General features: G+C 41.7%; 1 protein-coding gene across 1 annotated transcript; it reads left to right on the top strand.

Annotated features, from left to right (window-relative positions):
- The first annotated feature begins 2096 nt into the window (after positions 1-2096).
- On the top strand, positions 2097-14136 carry LOC142952149 (inhibitor of nuclear factor kappa-B kinase subunit alpha-like). The gene is made up of 22 exons (XM_076094197.1): positions 2097-2220; positions 2714-2837; positions 3070-3164; positions 3338-3455; positions 4222-4291; positions 4379-4467; positions 4552-4641; positions 4794-4918; positions 5731-5838; positions 6014-6149; positions 6433-6627; positions 7025-7127; positions 7385-7508; positions 7981-8132; positions 8267-8328; positions 8430-8539; positions 9300-9349; positions 9468-9573; positions 9667-9814; positions 10388-10524; positions 11556-11655; positions 12297-14136. Exons 2-22 carry the CDS (start codon positions 2733-2735, stop codon positions 12360-12362), a joined length of 2289 nt encoding a protein of 762 aa, XP_075950312.1. The 5' UTR covers positions 2097-2220; positions 2714-2732; the 3' UTR covers positions 12363-14136.
- The last annotated feature ends 1546 nt before the right edge of the window (positions 14137-15682 follow it).

Raw genomic sequence — 15682 nt, 5'->3', positions numbered from 1 at the left:
GCTGGAGGACGAGGACTACGCACCCAGTCCTAGTAATAAGTATTAGTACTCCTAGTAGTAACGATCCAAAAACAAACCAGTGTCTGAAAAAACAACAAAATACTGTGTTTTTATGGTAAAAACGGTTGTGCTGTGGTTGCCAGAATAATAAATACGATATAACTGTTTATACTATTACAGTAAAAGGATGCGAGCGCTGCTGATTTTACAGTTAACATTGGAGTTTGATTCCATCTTTCCCCGTAAAAATACATTTTTCTACTGTAGAAAAAAACAGTGTTTTACTGTATAATTAACATATAAAAACCCACCACAGGCTGTCTGCTCTCCATACAGTACAGTATGAAAGGAAAGCCTCCACCTTGACAAACTCCCCCCCCCCAACATGTCGTCACCGCTCACTCGCATCACAGAGCAGCTGCAGCATCTCCATGGCACTGGTTAGCATGGAAATGGCTGGTTCCCCTGGTGACGGCTCTTGTGATGCTGAAGTGAAAGTCACCCCGTTACCTCCGTTATTAAAGCAGCAGTGCATGCCCGCAGCTGTCCTTTACAAAATAATAACACTTCATTTTTCATTTCTGCCCACGAACGCCTCATTTCTGAATGTGACATGTAAATAAAGCATGAGATACTATGGCCTGTTTTCGTTTATATTATGGTTATTAAATGAAGGGTTAATATTTAAGGTAGGTCAACATGTTCTTGTTTTTTTTCCCGTCCTTGAGCTCATGGTCATTTTTCTTTTATCTCTCTCAATGTGAATGAAGGAAATGGCTATATTTAACGCTGTTGTATGCTGTTGTGTTTTAGAGATTCGAGCCAGCTCATACAAATCTTTTTACATGTAGAGGTCTGATCTGATCCATCTCAGTGTTTTTTAGACTGGTGCAGGTGAGGCAATATTCATTTAACGCTACACACACACAGTGAGCTACATGTGTCACTGCCTTGTTAAAAAACTCACCAATGGAAATGTTGTCTGTGAGCTTCTCGTTTTGGGAGGCATAGAAGGTGAAAATAAAAAGTGTTTTGAAAGGTTGACTGTGTCCCAACGTCATTGTGTGGAATGTACATTTCAGAGGGTACTTATACATCAGCTGAGTATTTAAAAACTTCTACTCCACTACATTCTAAAGAAACCAGCACATGAAATCCAGTGTTTTTGTTATTTTTACATTAAAATGTTCCTTACATAATCTGATCCAATAATATATAATAATACATCACTGACAAGCCATTCTGCTGCATTATTACTATTTTAGTTTAAATACTTTAGCTACATTTTGATGGATATTTCAGATGTGAGACATTTACTTGTCATGAAGTATTTATATATTGTGATATTGCAATTTCTACTGAAACCAAGCCCCTAAAATCCTCAAAGATTATTTTGTAATATTTTATTATTTATATATTCACATATTATCTGTGCACAAGATCCATATCATGTGCGCACAATATATGGATCAATATCTTCTGTGTACAATTTATTAAATGTATGCTTTGGCCAGATTAAACTGTTAAAGGTATGAAACTACTGAAATTGAACGCATCCACAAAAATAGTACAATAAATGAGCCTCTGTGATTCAGGACCCAGGAAGTACTTTACTTGAGAACTTCCATTTTATGCGACATTATACTTCAACTGAACACTTGTCCTGTGTTGTTCTTTCACATAAAAGACAGAAGTGTAAGAGACATACATGAGAGAGTCCAGGTATATTCTCTGTTTTATAAGGAGTCCTTGGATTAAAAAAAATGGAAAACATCTGGATTTATTAAGATACCCAGCAGTATAAAAAGTAGTTCAAATGTGTCCCAACTGTAAAATTCAACAACATAATATTCTAAAAATGAGTGATTCTTCCTAATGGGTACTTTTAATTGAGTAAATGTACGTTGCACAGTGTCATATGATCAAACGTGTATTATATATAAAGTCATATATGAAAATAGTCATTTGTTTATTGTTTATATTTGTTTATATATATAGAGGCCTGTTGATTTTAACGGTCAACAGTTTTAGTTGAACGCAGCTTGGTGTTCGCGTCCTTGAACGCAACCTCGCTTTTAATTTTGCAAGAAAAAGAACATCCGGGTACTCAGGTGACGTCGCGACGGAAAGTACACACATTCTCACGGTGCCGAAAAAACAACAGGACAGCACGCAGTTACACCGAAAGAACGGCTCATGACACTTACATAGAAACACAAAGTAAGTCTCAAAAACTCGCGTTCTTAGAGACGGAAGCATCCACTTAAAACGTCACTTAAGTGGCGTCGAAGCCATTCAGTTTGTAGGTAATGCTAACGAGCCGGCGCCGTCTTTTTCCTGGAATGTATGGGGGCTGCCGTTGGTTTGGCTACACTGTTGATGTAACTAGCCCGTTAGCTACCTGCTAAAGTTAGCCAATTTAGTCAATCATAGTAATTAAATGTTGTGTTTTTCATGCATGCTATCTGTAATTAACAGGCCACTTGTGCCAAAAACGTAATTTAACATCAATATTGTTCAAATATCGGTGTCAGCTGACATTAGCTTGGCAAGTGTTCCAGGATGTAGCCATGTCCTTGTTTTTTAGTTTGCTAGCTAGGTAGGAATTTAAACGTCGCAGTCAGTTTGTGATCACTACAAATGCCTTTTAGATTAAGTATTACTGGATATAATATAACTTTACTGTCATGTAAACGTTGTTTATATATTTCAGTTTAGCTTGCGTCACAACAATGGAGAAACCTCCCTTCAGGCAGAACCAGAACTGCGGAGACTGGGAGCTGAAGGAGAGGCTGGGAATGGGCGGATTTGGACATGTTTACCTGTACCAACATCATGTAAGTTCAGTTATATGACTCTGACACTGCAGATAAATGTGACACTAAACACTGACACCTCTCAAAACAACCATAACATTTACTACTTATCTACCCACTTTACATCCTAAAGTACCCTTAAGTATTGGGACATTTTATGAAGATATATTGGGGAATAGCTAAACACAAACTTGCTGTTTTGTGGTACTCTTTTATGCAGTGACATAACAGTTTATTTTTGTCTGTGTTGTAGGATACAAATGAAAAACTAGCTGTGAAAATGTGCCGTCTGGAGCTCACGCCAAGGAATAAGGACAGATGGAGCAGAGAAATCCAGATCATGAAAAAGTTAGACTTATTTTTATGTACTTTTCTCCATTAGGTGACAGTTCATTAGCACATTGATTCAAAGGCATTATATACAGTAATGTCCTGGTATCATAATGATACTTATTCACAATTACTATGCATGGGTATCATTAAATAGTAATAGCAGTATTGACTCCTCCTCTCCCAATCAGGTTGAATCACATCAATGTCGTGTCAGCCCGAGATGTCCCGGAGGAAATGAGGCACATCGCCCTAAATGATCTCCCACTGTTGGCCATGGAGTACTGCTCCAGGGGAGACCTGAGGAAGGTGAGGGACCCCTGGAGAGGAAGCTTAGAATATGTCCACATTGAGCCATTGTTCAGTACACCTTACCTACAAATATGAGAAATACATCATTCACTTCCCTCTTCAGTTAAGAGTCAGATCACCTTACAGAGCAGCCGCCCCACTAAACTCCCATATCAACCAATACGTTTTACCTGTCAGACTCCAGTGTTGATGACTTTGTTCATCAGATTTCCACCCAGTCAGAGAAAGTAAAAGCGTGCGTCCTTCCTGGTAATACTTTGGTTATAAAACCCTAGTGCACCATGGAGCATCATTCCAGCAGAGGAGGTCGTACCAGCGCCTGTTTAAACATCACAACATCGGCATGAGTCACGGTGTTCGGCGCCGTGCGGAGGGTCATTTTAAGACCAGTCTCTGTTGTAAAGTTTACAGCCTGCCATGCTGTTGCTCCTGCATTGCTCTCTGCACAATGACTCAGCAAAAAAAAAGCAGTGATTTGACTTTTAGGAGGAAGCAGTACTGTTCACCTGGTTAACACGTAGTTTTTATACGCTGTAATCAAATGTGATGCTCTGTTGTGTGCGTGTGTGTGTGTGTGTGTGTGTGTGTGTGTGTGTGTGTGTGTGTGTGTGTGTGTGTGTGTGTGTGTGTGTGTGTGTGATCACAGGGCAAAGGTTGAAGTTGCATTACAAGCTGCACTGTACGTCATACAAGACACACAATCATAGCATGCTGTGTGAGGCTCATGTAATGTAGATTTACTGCAGATGTGATGTGATTACAGATGCTGAGCAAACCTGATAACTGCTGCGGATTGAAAGAGAGTGAAGTTCTTTCGTTACTCAATGATGTCGGTATGTCATGTTTTGTTCATTCAGACGCGTCTTATTTATTGTTTTAGAGCCTCTTCTTTCAGTTAAACCACTTGTTTTGTGCTCCAGGATCTGGTATCCAATATCTTCACGAGAACAAGATCATACACAGAGACCTTAAACCTGAAAACATAGTGCTGCAAGATATCAACGGAAAGGTAAACTGACGCTTCACCGTTTTGTTCTGTTTGTCTTTACATCTTGAGGAAACTGTCTGAAATGTTCTTTTTCTTCTTCTGCAGCTGGTTCACAAAATCATTGACCTGGGCTACGCTAAAGACCTGGACCAGGGCAGTCTGTGCACCTCCTTCGTTGGCACGCTTCAGTACCTGGTAAGCAAACAAATAACGATGTCTTCATCCTCAGGTGCACCTCGCTTTATCACATCTATGACGCTTCCTTCCTTCACAGATGTAGAAATGCTAGATAGCGTGGTCGTCGATGTCGTTCAAATGTGTGATGTTGCATCACTTTTTCTCTCTAGGCTCCTGAGCTGTTTGAGAACAAGCCGTACACGGTGACTGTGGACTACTGGAGCTTCGGCACCATGCTATTTGAATGCATTTGTGGTTTCCGTCCGTTCCTGCACAACCTTCAGCCTGTGCAGTGGTGAGTTGACCTGATAAGCAAAACATTATGACGTGTACGTGTTGCACAGGAGTCGTTTGTTTTACCGGAGGGATGAAAAGGGTTTTGGAGACTTAAGTTGGCTTATAAAATCAAATAAAAGACACTTTGATTCACCTCGTCAGTCTACTGCAGAGGATGAGTGAAAGGCACATTAATGGGTTCAATGATAACAAGAGCTGTTAACAGCTAATTCTGCACGTTTTTATTGTTGCCAGTTAAACAAATAACGGTTTAAAAATACAACAGGGCTCAGATAACTAGTTTAACTGACTCCGTGGCAGCATTTCCTATTTGACCCAGTTATGACGGGTGGAGCCGGTTTACAGCGGTGAAAAGCCATCAGAGTATATTCACTCCCACACCCGGGAGACTTCTTGTCAAATATCAGATTTTTAGGTAAATTAGATACAAACACAACAAAATTAAGAAAACTCAGGTGAGCAGCAAAATACTGAGACGCAGCCGCTGGAGTCAAGTCACCAAAACAAATGTAAAATTAACTTATCATCACTTATAACTTATCATATTTATTATCACAGCAACCACCTGGCTGACTTAGCAAACCAAAAATTCAAACATAACCTTTGCTCACCTGTCTAAACAAAACACAAGTGACTCAATGTTTGCTGGAAATATCTGAAAACTGTCAATTTTAAAGTGTTACCAAATATAATGTGTTTTATTTCCCATCAGACTGCTGCTATGCTTTTGTGCTTTGAATAAAAATCAAACAACAATGAGTTTAAGATGTAAATCATCTGTCGTCGTCGTCGTCGTCTTCTCATTCACAGGGCGAGCAAAGTGAGGAATAAAGGTCCTAGAGACATCATGGCTGTAGAGGACCCGAACGGAGAAGTGAGGTTCTCCACACAACTCCCCTACCCCAACAACCTGAGCAGGTCAGGACGCTGTGACTGCTGGAAATATACATCACATCAATCACTAAGCACACGGGGGGGGGCGACATGTTCTTCCTAAGCTGGAGAAAGTACTATAGACTTGAGTCGCTGTGTGTTCGAAGTATCGTTTAGTGATTCCTCTCCCTGAACTCGTGCTTCATTCACTGTTATTCAGGACGATGTTGGGCCCGATGGAAATGCTGCTGCAGCTGATGTTAAAGTGGGATCAAGGTTACAGAGGAGGCAAAATCAACACCGACACCAAGAAACCCTCGTGCTTTGAAGAAATGGAGCAGATCCTGAGTATGAAGGTGAGTTACCGGCAGACCTTTAGATCCTAAGAGTCGGCGTTTTATCAGTGCTTTATACGACACTGTGCAGAAGTGACTGCTTTAAACGAAATGAATACATAAGAAATAAGAACTATATTTAAAGAAGCTTTGAACTTTTTGGTACATTCCTATAAAAACACGATATCTCTGCTTCTGCTGCATGGATTTAAATCGGTGTGAGATCTCTTTTAATCGGTTTACGTGTCCGTAAACGATGACCCGTTCTTTACACCAAACCGTTTGTCTCCTCTGTCTCCTTTAGGTCGTCCACATCCTGAACATGACCACAGCTCAGGTCCACTCTTTCCAGCTGACCCCAGACGAAAGTCTCCACAGTCTGCAGAATCGCATCGAGGCCGAGACCAAGATCGAGGTGGTGAACCAGGAGCTGCTGCAGGAGACGGGAGTGTCGCTGGATCCCAGGAAGGCCGCTGCTCAGTGTGTCCTAGACGGAGTGGTGAGTTGGCTCTCGGTGCAGCTGAAAGGGTGTCCTTGTGTTTCTACGGGTTAAAGACAACAACCATGAGCTGGCAACGCCCACAAATGGAGTCTTGCTGCGTATCTCTCTTGTATTTTCTCTCTCTTCATGTCCTTACTGTGTCATACTGCTAATGAAGCAAACAAACAAGCTGTTGTATGTTAGTCCCTCCCTTTGGAGCCTTTACAAAGACGGGAGATATATCTGTAAAAGACTTGTTTCATAGATAAAAACAATAATGCTGCAGGAAAGAGCTGCGACGGCGGTTCTCACTGTGTGTGTGTCGAGGGACTTTGAATCAATCATTGATACTGTTTTAAGCGACAGGAAAGGTATGTGCAGGCTGTAAGTGGTGCTGTTCTTGTCCCCTGTGTAGAGAGGGTGGGACAGCTACATCGTCTATCTGTTTGACAAGAGCATCACCAAGTACTCTGGACCCCTCAGTGCCAGACAACTGCCCGATAAAGTCAACACTATAGGTGGGTCTATTTTAAGGAGTGTCTGCTGCCGATGAGACGATGAACTGTTGAATGAACCTCGATGCATTTCACAGGTTTACTCCTTTCTACAGACTTCCTGTGTCTCTCTCAGATCAATGATGTAATGAAATATATATGTTTAGCTGTGATTAGCATCATCATAGTGTCTTAACTTAATAAATGGCGGAGTTGTGTTTCCCTGCTCCACTTTAACACCACATAGTGCAGCTCTCATGAGTCTGGTTGTAACTTCTCAGTGCAAGAGGCCAAGACACAGCTTCCCCTGGTGCTGCTGAAGAAGGTTTGGGGTGAAGCGGTGAGCTACATCTGTGGGCTGAAGGACGACTACAGCCGGCTGTTCCAAGGACAGAGAGCTGCTATGTGAGTAATCTGTTGTTTTAACATCGACGAAAGGCACCACCATTTTGTGTTTGTCTCAACTCAAAAATATCTTCTTTTTAAAATGTTTTTTTAAATTTAATTGTCGTTGAAGTCCATTTATTAATAGTTAAGTTGTCAGTTGTTTATTAATTGCAGTAGAACCTTTTTTATTTTGCATAACAATCATTTAATCCAGGTTAGGTTCTTTATTTTAGAGCTATTTTTATTATCCATTAATTGGTTTGAATAATTCTTTTAACTTAAAACATTCTCTGATTTCTAGCTTCTTAAATATGAGATATTGTCTGGTTTCCTTCCTCCTCTGTGACAGTGAACTGAATATCTTTTGATATAAATCAACAGATTTGTAGACGTTCTGCTGGATGATGCAGCCAGCCCCACCAGAGGGAACTGAACCCTCCTCCTCTTCCTCCCAACGCTCTCTAACCCTTTAATCGTCTCCTCCCTCCAGGTTGAGTCTCCTGCGCTACAACACCAACCTGACCAGGTGTAAGAACAGCATGTTCGGCTTCTCTCAGCAGCTGAAGGCCAAGCTGGACTTCTTCAAGAGCAGCATCCAGTACGACCTGGAGAAATACAGCGATCAGATGCACTACGGCATATGTGAGTGCTTCCCGGCAGCTGGTTGTTTCAGTTTGATGCTTGACCCTCTGATGGAGAACATTCTAACATATGGGAATATGTAATACAGCACTGAGCCAGATGTTTGTTTTGATGAGCTGTGTGTGTGTTTAAAGCCTCTGAGAAGATGCTGAAAGCCTGGCAGGAGAACGAGGAGCGAGCTGCTGCTTTTGCACAGGTAATGCATGTTTGTTTTTCACATTTAAAACATTAAAAAGGCCTGTAATGTTTCTCAGTGTACATCTTTGATGGTGGCGTGATTCCTGGTTCGTCCTGCAGGTGGCAGAGGTGAGCCACCTGGATGATGAGATCATGGCTCTGCACTCAGAGATAGTGGAACTTCAGAGGAGTCCGTACGCTCGACGCCAAGGAGACAAGATGGAGCAGCTGTGAGTGTTACTGTGGTCCGACAACACTAATATTTCATCTATACAGTTATCAATAGGCTCTCTCGGGTTTAGTTGATTTGAAAGACTGATGTCCTTAAGCTAAACTCACTCTACACCACTTGATGTCTTGAAGTCTTTGTGGTTTTCACACTACGTGACTGAGGCCACAGGTGGTCACACTCTATCAGATCTTTCCTCAGGAGGAATCCCAGTTAACGTCTCCAAACTACGTTTAAAAACTCACGAAAGAAGTGACTCTGGTGTAGTGATGCTCGTTGATGTTGTCATCTGCACACATGTTGACATGATAGTCTGCTTCCACACGTCTTTACTACTATTGCACCCGGTGTAGACTCACTGTTATGTTTAATTATGCAAACATCCAATACACAACGACACCTTTGGTCTGTGTTGCAAATGCAACAGCTAGCGCACACAGGTACACTACAGGTGAGGAGACCCCTCCGCCAGGTTTCCCCTCAACACGTGTCTTGAGCTCTGATTGGCTGTAGCTCCCCGACACATCCAGATGTTTAGCCTGCTAGATATCTGGAATCCGTCTACGATGCACCGGCCTCTCGTCACGCGGCGATGTGCGAGCGCCGAGCTATCGTGGATTACATAAACAACTGGGCTCAAGTCGTGCAGTGTGAACTATTCATAAAGAGTTTTACAGATACTTATGTAGTTTGGGCCGCTGGCTTTAGAATGCAGTCTTGTAGATATATAATTTATATGTGACTAATTTGTTTTATCGCAGAGAAGAAAAGGCGATTGAGCTCTACAAGCAAATGAAGATGAAATGCAAAAGTAAGAAACGTCTTCATTTAATTTATTCAAAATGTGAAATCAACTGAACGGCTTCGATGTTCCTCAGAAAGCCAAACAGAAATCAAATGAACCCATTTGTTATCCGATTGTCTCTCAGTACCTGAGCCAGATGTGAGCAGCGACAGCTCTGAGATGGTGAAGGCCATCATTCAGACAGTCCAGAACCAGGACAAGGTCCTCAAAGACCTGTACACCCACCTCAGGTAAGAGACCAGCACTCCTCCAAGACGTGCAGCGCTGTAGTCACACCTGTGTGTTCACTGCGTGTCAACGTCTGCCTCGCCTCCTCTCAACAGTAAGATCCTGATCAGCAAACAGAAGATCATCGACTTGTTTCCACGGATCGAGAAAACCTTGGAGAGCATCAAGGATGCCGACAACACAGTGATGCAGATGCAGATCAAGAGGCAGAAAGAGTTCTGGCATTTACTGAAGATCGCCTGCGTGAGTGACTTCATCAGTTCAGTTTAGTTGTATAGTTGATCGAGTATCAACACTCAGGCATCTCTGAGGTCTGTGTGTCAGTGAGGGCTCTAATATTCAGAGTGATCTGTTTTAATTAAATACAACTTTGCTGCTTTGAATGAACACAAACATGAAGAGCTTCCTTCTAGTAGGAGACAGACTCTGTGTTTGTTGTTCCTGGATGTAACAGTATCTCTGTCTCTCTCTCTGTCTGTCTGTCTCTGTCTCTCTCTCTGTCTGTCTGTCTGTCTGTCTGTCTGTCTGTCTCTCTCTCTGTCTGTCTGTCTCTGTCTCTCTCTCTCTGTCTGTCTGTCTCTCTCTGTCTGTCTGTCTGTCTCTCTCTCTCTCTCTCTGTCTCTGTCTCTCTCTCTCTGTCTGTCTCTCTCTCTCTGTCTGTCTGTCTGTCTGTCTGTCTGTCTCTCTCTCTGTCTGTCTGTCTCTCTCTCTCTCTGTCTGTCTGTCTGTCTGTCTCTCTCTCTCTGTCTGTCTGTCTGTCTGTCTGTCTGTCTCTCTCTCTCTCTCTCTGTCTCTCGCTCTCTCCGTCTCCTCCAGGCTCAAAACTTGACCCGAAACTCGATAGCAGCGAGTCCCGAGTCGTCCAACCTGCTGCAGGTGTCTCAGTGGTCCCAGTCGGCTCAGCCAGTCAGCTCCCCACATCCCCTCACCTCCCTACCTGGGCCCAATGACAGGTAACCCATCCAGATGAATCATGTGACTCGTGAACCCCTTTGACCTTTTTCATGTTGAACTGTGTGAAAACAAACTGATCTAATATCGGTATAAACGGAGAACACAAAATAGTTGATTGTGTAAATGTTGACCCGCTTTCAAGTCCATACCTTCAGTCAGTAATAACGACCTTTGTCCACTTGGGGGCAGCAGAAACCAGCTGTAAACACCCAACACTGACATTTTATCTCTTAACCCTCTGAACCTCAAGAAGTGTCGGTGCGTTTTTTGCTCCTCTCTGTAGCCTTGATATTTACTGCAGTATATAAATCCTGCACCTCTATGGAAACATCACAACCATGGCTAGAAGAAGAGTTTCAATGCCATAAATCATAAAAAAAGACAAGAATTTCTTTGATTGTTTATTTTACAAATGATGGAATCTATTTATGCAACAAGTTGCCACAAGTGTGAACAAGGTTGTGGGAAAGAAAGGAGGCTCCGACTGCTGTAGATATTGAACTTTACATTTTTTACTGTTTTAGTTCTGGGGTTCAGAGGAATAAGCGAGCTTTCCTTTAGATTCCTGTTTCTAACCCTAATATTGAATCTCCTTTTAGCTCTGTGTTTGGTCTCCACCAACTCCTGAGGGAAATATCTGTCTCTGCTAAACGCTGGTGGATCACGTGACCTCCTCTATTATACTTGATTTGTACTTTAATTTAGATGCACAGATGTTTCTGCTGATCAGTGTTCTAAAAGAAGTCCTGATCACATCCATTCACCTTCTTTTGTTTAGTTTTGTTGTTCATAAAACACGTAAAAAGCCACGTGCTTAAATACTCAATGTGTTGTGAATATTTGAATAGAGGCGTGTCCGCCGTTACGATGTGTTCACGCTGCTGTGCAGGGTTTTGTAGGTCAGTGCGTCTTGTGCTGTAGCCGGTGAAATACTGAGACCATTGTACATGTGATGGAGGTCTCATGTGATGCAGTGGTGACTAACGTGTGTGTGTGTGTGTGCGCGTGTGCGTGTGTGTGTGTGTGTCAGTGACGCTGCACCACGTCTGCTGCAGGAGAACGAGAAGTACCTCAGTCAGCTGACCAGCCTGATGCAGGAAGCGACTGACGAACAGGCCAAGAGCATCGTGGTGAGTTCCCTTGTGTTGTGATCCTGGAGCTTTTTAATGCAGCGCCGTTACATTTACATCCAACAATCGCTCGTCCACCTTTCAATCTGAACGTCTCCACACCGCGACTCAATTACCTGAAGGCAGAAACACTGAAGTTTGAAATGATTTGTTCAGTTTCTGCGCGGTTAAAGTGTAAATAAAGTCGTATCAGTGAGGGGAAAGTTACGTTTTCATAATGTTTTGCACATTGTTTCAGGTTTTGTTTGTGATGATAGACGTATAAATACACTGAGAGGTGATCAGAGTGATGTGTGTGTTATTGTGACACATTTTATAAATTAGCATTAATGATAAAGTTAAGATCACCAGACAAGAAGCAGGAAGACGTTTTCAAAATGGTTATTAAATATTAGTTCAGTGGTGTAACGGAGCACCAAATAACTAGTTCTTGATGAAAATAATTCTTTCAATTTTAAATATATATATATATATTCATACATACTGTGTATATATAAATGTACACATTATACATATATTTATTAAAAATCGCACTAAAAGGGGAAAAGCAGCAATTCATGCACATAACAAATGATTTGTTTTAGTTTATGATGATATTTAGAGATATTGTTCTGTTAATCTGGTGGTTTTCCTCTTTCAAGGACCAAGACTGGAGCTGGACCAAATACGAAACCTTAACAACAAAGTTAAAAAAGAGAAATGCGTGAGCGTCCTTCCATCGCCGCCTGCGCTCCGACTAACACTAACGCCTGTGAGCCGCCGTCACATAAAGACTCTGAGCAGTCAACACGGACTCTTAACACGGCGTCTGTCCTCTCCTACGTCTCACACGGGGGACAGTTTGAGGAATAGTCTTGTTTTTACAAAGAAGCTGTGTCACTCTACTTTCTGTTTTTCCTTTCTGCACAATATAGATCATAATAATCCATAACATCTGAGGATATTCATTATTACCGTAGTTGCAAAAAAACATATATAGCAAAAAGTGTAGCACCAGATCGGAGGGTTTGAGGTAAAGAGACCGAAACATGGGAACAAGTTCAGCCGTGTGACGTACGAGGAAACACAGGAAGTGGTCGGGGGGGTTGGGGGGGGGGGGGGCAGGAAATTACAATCAAGCAAACAGCACTTTGATACTCTCATGTATCCTCTCTGTAGAGACAGGCTGCAGGATATTCAGATTTACAGTTTAACTGTTCTTATCACTCATAATCGGTTTGATATGTTTCACTCTACACAGTCTGGGGTTTAGATTCTATGTCCATGTTCTTTTGATTAGTTTATTAACGTGTTCTATGTATCATAGGGGTCTTTAGTCATGATATAAGTGACGGACGTGGCTGGTCATCACGTTTCTACGTCTACAGTGTACATCTCTTTTATTATTGTCTGATACTAAGAGGTTCTGTTCGTGCTGCGTTCATGTCATAAAAGGTTCAAACTGTTTGTTTACGTTCAGAACATCTGCAGAAGATGGAACGTTTCCATCCACTGCTGTCATGTGACTATTAGGAGATAAACGGCTCCAGTCAGGTGTCGTCAAACCACCACAGAAGAAGAAGAAGTCGTTCAAAGAGCGCCAGTTAACAGGATGTAGAAAACATGATGGAGCTAGAAGAACCATAAAGAGAGAACAATAGTTCAGGTACCCGCCGCGTGAACTGGATCCACTCCAGAATGTGTCGGGTTCTTCTTCGGTCCGCTCGTCACTATAGTCAGCCCAGTAGTAGGCGTCACATGAGGGAACCACAGTCCAAGACCTCAATGCTGGGGGGACGACGGAGTCCAGAAGTCCAGAAAACCGACATTTGACAGAGAGAGAACGGCTGAACGAGCAACATGTGAGAAATTATTAACGGCATATTTCACTATTTTGTGACATCTGACAAACGATGAATCAATTGATCCAGTTAGTAATCAGCTGATTAATTGATTTATAGTCATTCAACGGGACCGGAACTCTCCAATGACTTTCTGGTGATCTGGATTATTCGGTGTATGAAATAGTTTGTTTAATAATCCGCATAAATTCAAATAACTTCATTTATCCAACAGTCTGAAACCCAAAGAAACGATCAGTTCAGAAAACGGTCTCCGTACAATCAGTCGATTAATTGGCTGATCTCTGCAGCGCTAGTCGTTTAAGTCTTCCGTCTATGACATGAACGTGGGGTCGCACTCGCAGCACAGTCGGCGTCTTCAGTGAAATCAATGAGAGTGATTGGAAACCAGTGAGCGGTTGAATGTACTGCAGGTTCAGGTTAACGTTGGGCCTCCAAGTTGTATTTATGAAGTTCTAGTGCAATGAAAAGTTTATTTCTTTTGTATTTAAGTAACTCGAATTGTCTGTTTTCTTTCCATTTAAGTATTTGTTTTCATCTGATGGTTTGAATCTGTCTCTGAATGTTTAATTTGTAAAGAACGTCTCTGTATAAAGATCAAATGTTTGCCTGGTAATAAAATAAAATGACTTTGGCATGACTCACTCTTTGATTCATATTTAACCTTTAGAATGAATTCTAGTAACTTTAGTGATCACTGAAGTTTTCCTCTCAACATTTGTACTCCGTTTAGAAATTGTTAGCATGCTAATACGCTAGCTAAGAGGGTGAGCATCGTACCTGTGAAACGTTAGCATGTTAGCATTGAGCTAACAGCACCTCGGAGCATAAATAAATTAAATATGTTTGTTTATACCTCTTCTCTGCTGCGTCTCAGAAGGAAGTATTGTTCTCTTTATTTCTCCTACATTTATTTGATGACTTAAATTACTTTTATTAGATTATTTATATAAAATAAAACTAGTAATGTTAATGTGATGTTATTGTAGGTTGAGCCACCAATATATAAATAATGTGATGAACACATCAACAATCATAATCCAGTAATATTCTGCATGAAGAGTACTTCATATTCAAAAATTTAATTTTGGAATTTTTTTTACTTTTACTCAAGTAAAGAATACTTTGTCTTTGAAATCAACTGTTCTCAGAGAGCAGGGACTTTATGGAGTTGAATTGTTCACAAGTTTCTTTGTTTTCTTTTAAGAAAGACGTCACGATCTGTTCAAGTTCAACTTGTAAAAGTACAGTTTGAGTTTGTCCTGGTTGAAACGGAACAATGGAGATAATGTGACTCAAGCATGTAACCAGAGAGAGAATGTCCAGTTCTTCAGCCTTCAAAGTGAGTGACTAACAGTGAGTCACAGTCTGTCTTCCTTCCTTCCTTCCTTCCTTCTCTTGAGCGCGTTTAAGTGTTTTCTACAACATGTGGAAGTGATTCGTAAGCAGTGTTTGATGACTTTGTTGCAGACATATGAACGAGCTCGTCAGTGATGTTCTGTCTGTTTGACATTTAAAGTGATTTATCACCGAATGTAAGACGCGAGTCGCAGCCAGAAACCCTGAAACCACACAGACCTGTCGTGGTTTCACCTTCTTCTCTTGTTCTCGTGGATTATTCTGAAGCTGGAGTTCAAACACACAGACGGCTCCTTGTTTGACTAAATGCTCAGACCCCCTTTGAGGATGTCGTCATCGCGCATCATCTCCAGTGAGATGTGAGTGAGCAACAAGCAGAGAACGAGCCTCACTCTCTGTAAACAGTGTTTTATGAGCTGAATCATGAAGTGAATCAGAGAGAAAACACGGCCCGCATTCCTCAACCCCCTCCTCCCTCCTCCCTCCTCCCTTCTACTTTACACTTCAATTTAGACGTCTGGGATTAGTGTGATGAAGGATTTACTCTTCGTTGGGTCTAACAAGAGAAACGTTTGCTGTGTATTTGTTCTTTCAACTTGTGCACAAAGTCAGCTCCATCAATGTTTTTCCCAGTTTGGTGTGACCTCAACCATCCACCATCTTTTTAAAAATGTATTTATTCATTCGCCAGGGACAGAGCACATTTATCAACATTTCAGTTTCCACCTCAATGTACATGTGCTAGAGTTAGCTAGAGAGCTAATTCTCATCTGTAGTAGCCGAATATCAGTGCAATGCAACAGCAAACACAATAGTACAACACTACA

The sequence above is a fragment of the Anarhichas minor genome, unplaced genomic scaffold (assembly GCF_050575085.1).
Source record: "Anarhichas minor isolate MPS153535 unplaced genomic scaffold, ASM5057508v1 ptg000017l, whole genome shotgun sequence".
Lineage (NCBI taxonomy): Eukaryota > Metazoa > Chordata > Actinopteri > Perciformes > Anarhichadidae > Anarhichas > Anarhichas minor.
The sequence above is the reverse complement of the archived record's forward strand: the minus strand, read 5'-3'. Positions and strand labels throughout refer to the sequence as shown.

What these genes read in the sequence shown, in the direction of transcription:
- LOC142952149 (XM_076094197.1), top strand. Translation starts at nt 2,733, where the DNA reads ATGGAGAAACCTCCCTTCAGGCAGAACCAGAACTGCGGAGACTGGGAG. An exon ending in GAAATCCAGATCATGAAAAA is followed by an intron (nt 3,165 to 3,337) that starts GTTAGACTTATT and finishes TCTCCCAATCAG; the next exon opens with GTTGAATCACATCAATGTCG. An exon ending in TGCAAGATATCAACGGAAAG is followed by an intron (nt 4,468 to 4,551) that starts GTAAACTGACGC and finishes CTTCTTCTGCAG; the next exon opens with CTGGTTCACAAAATCATTGA.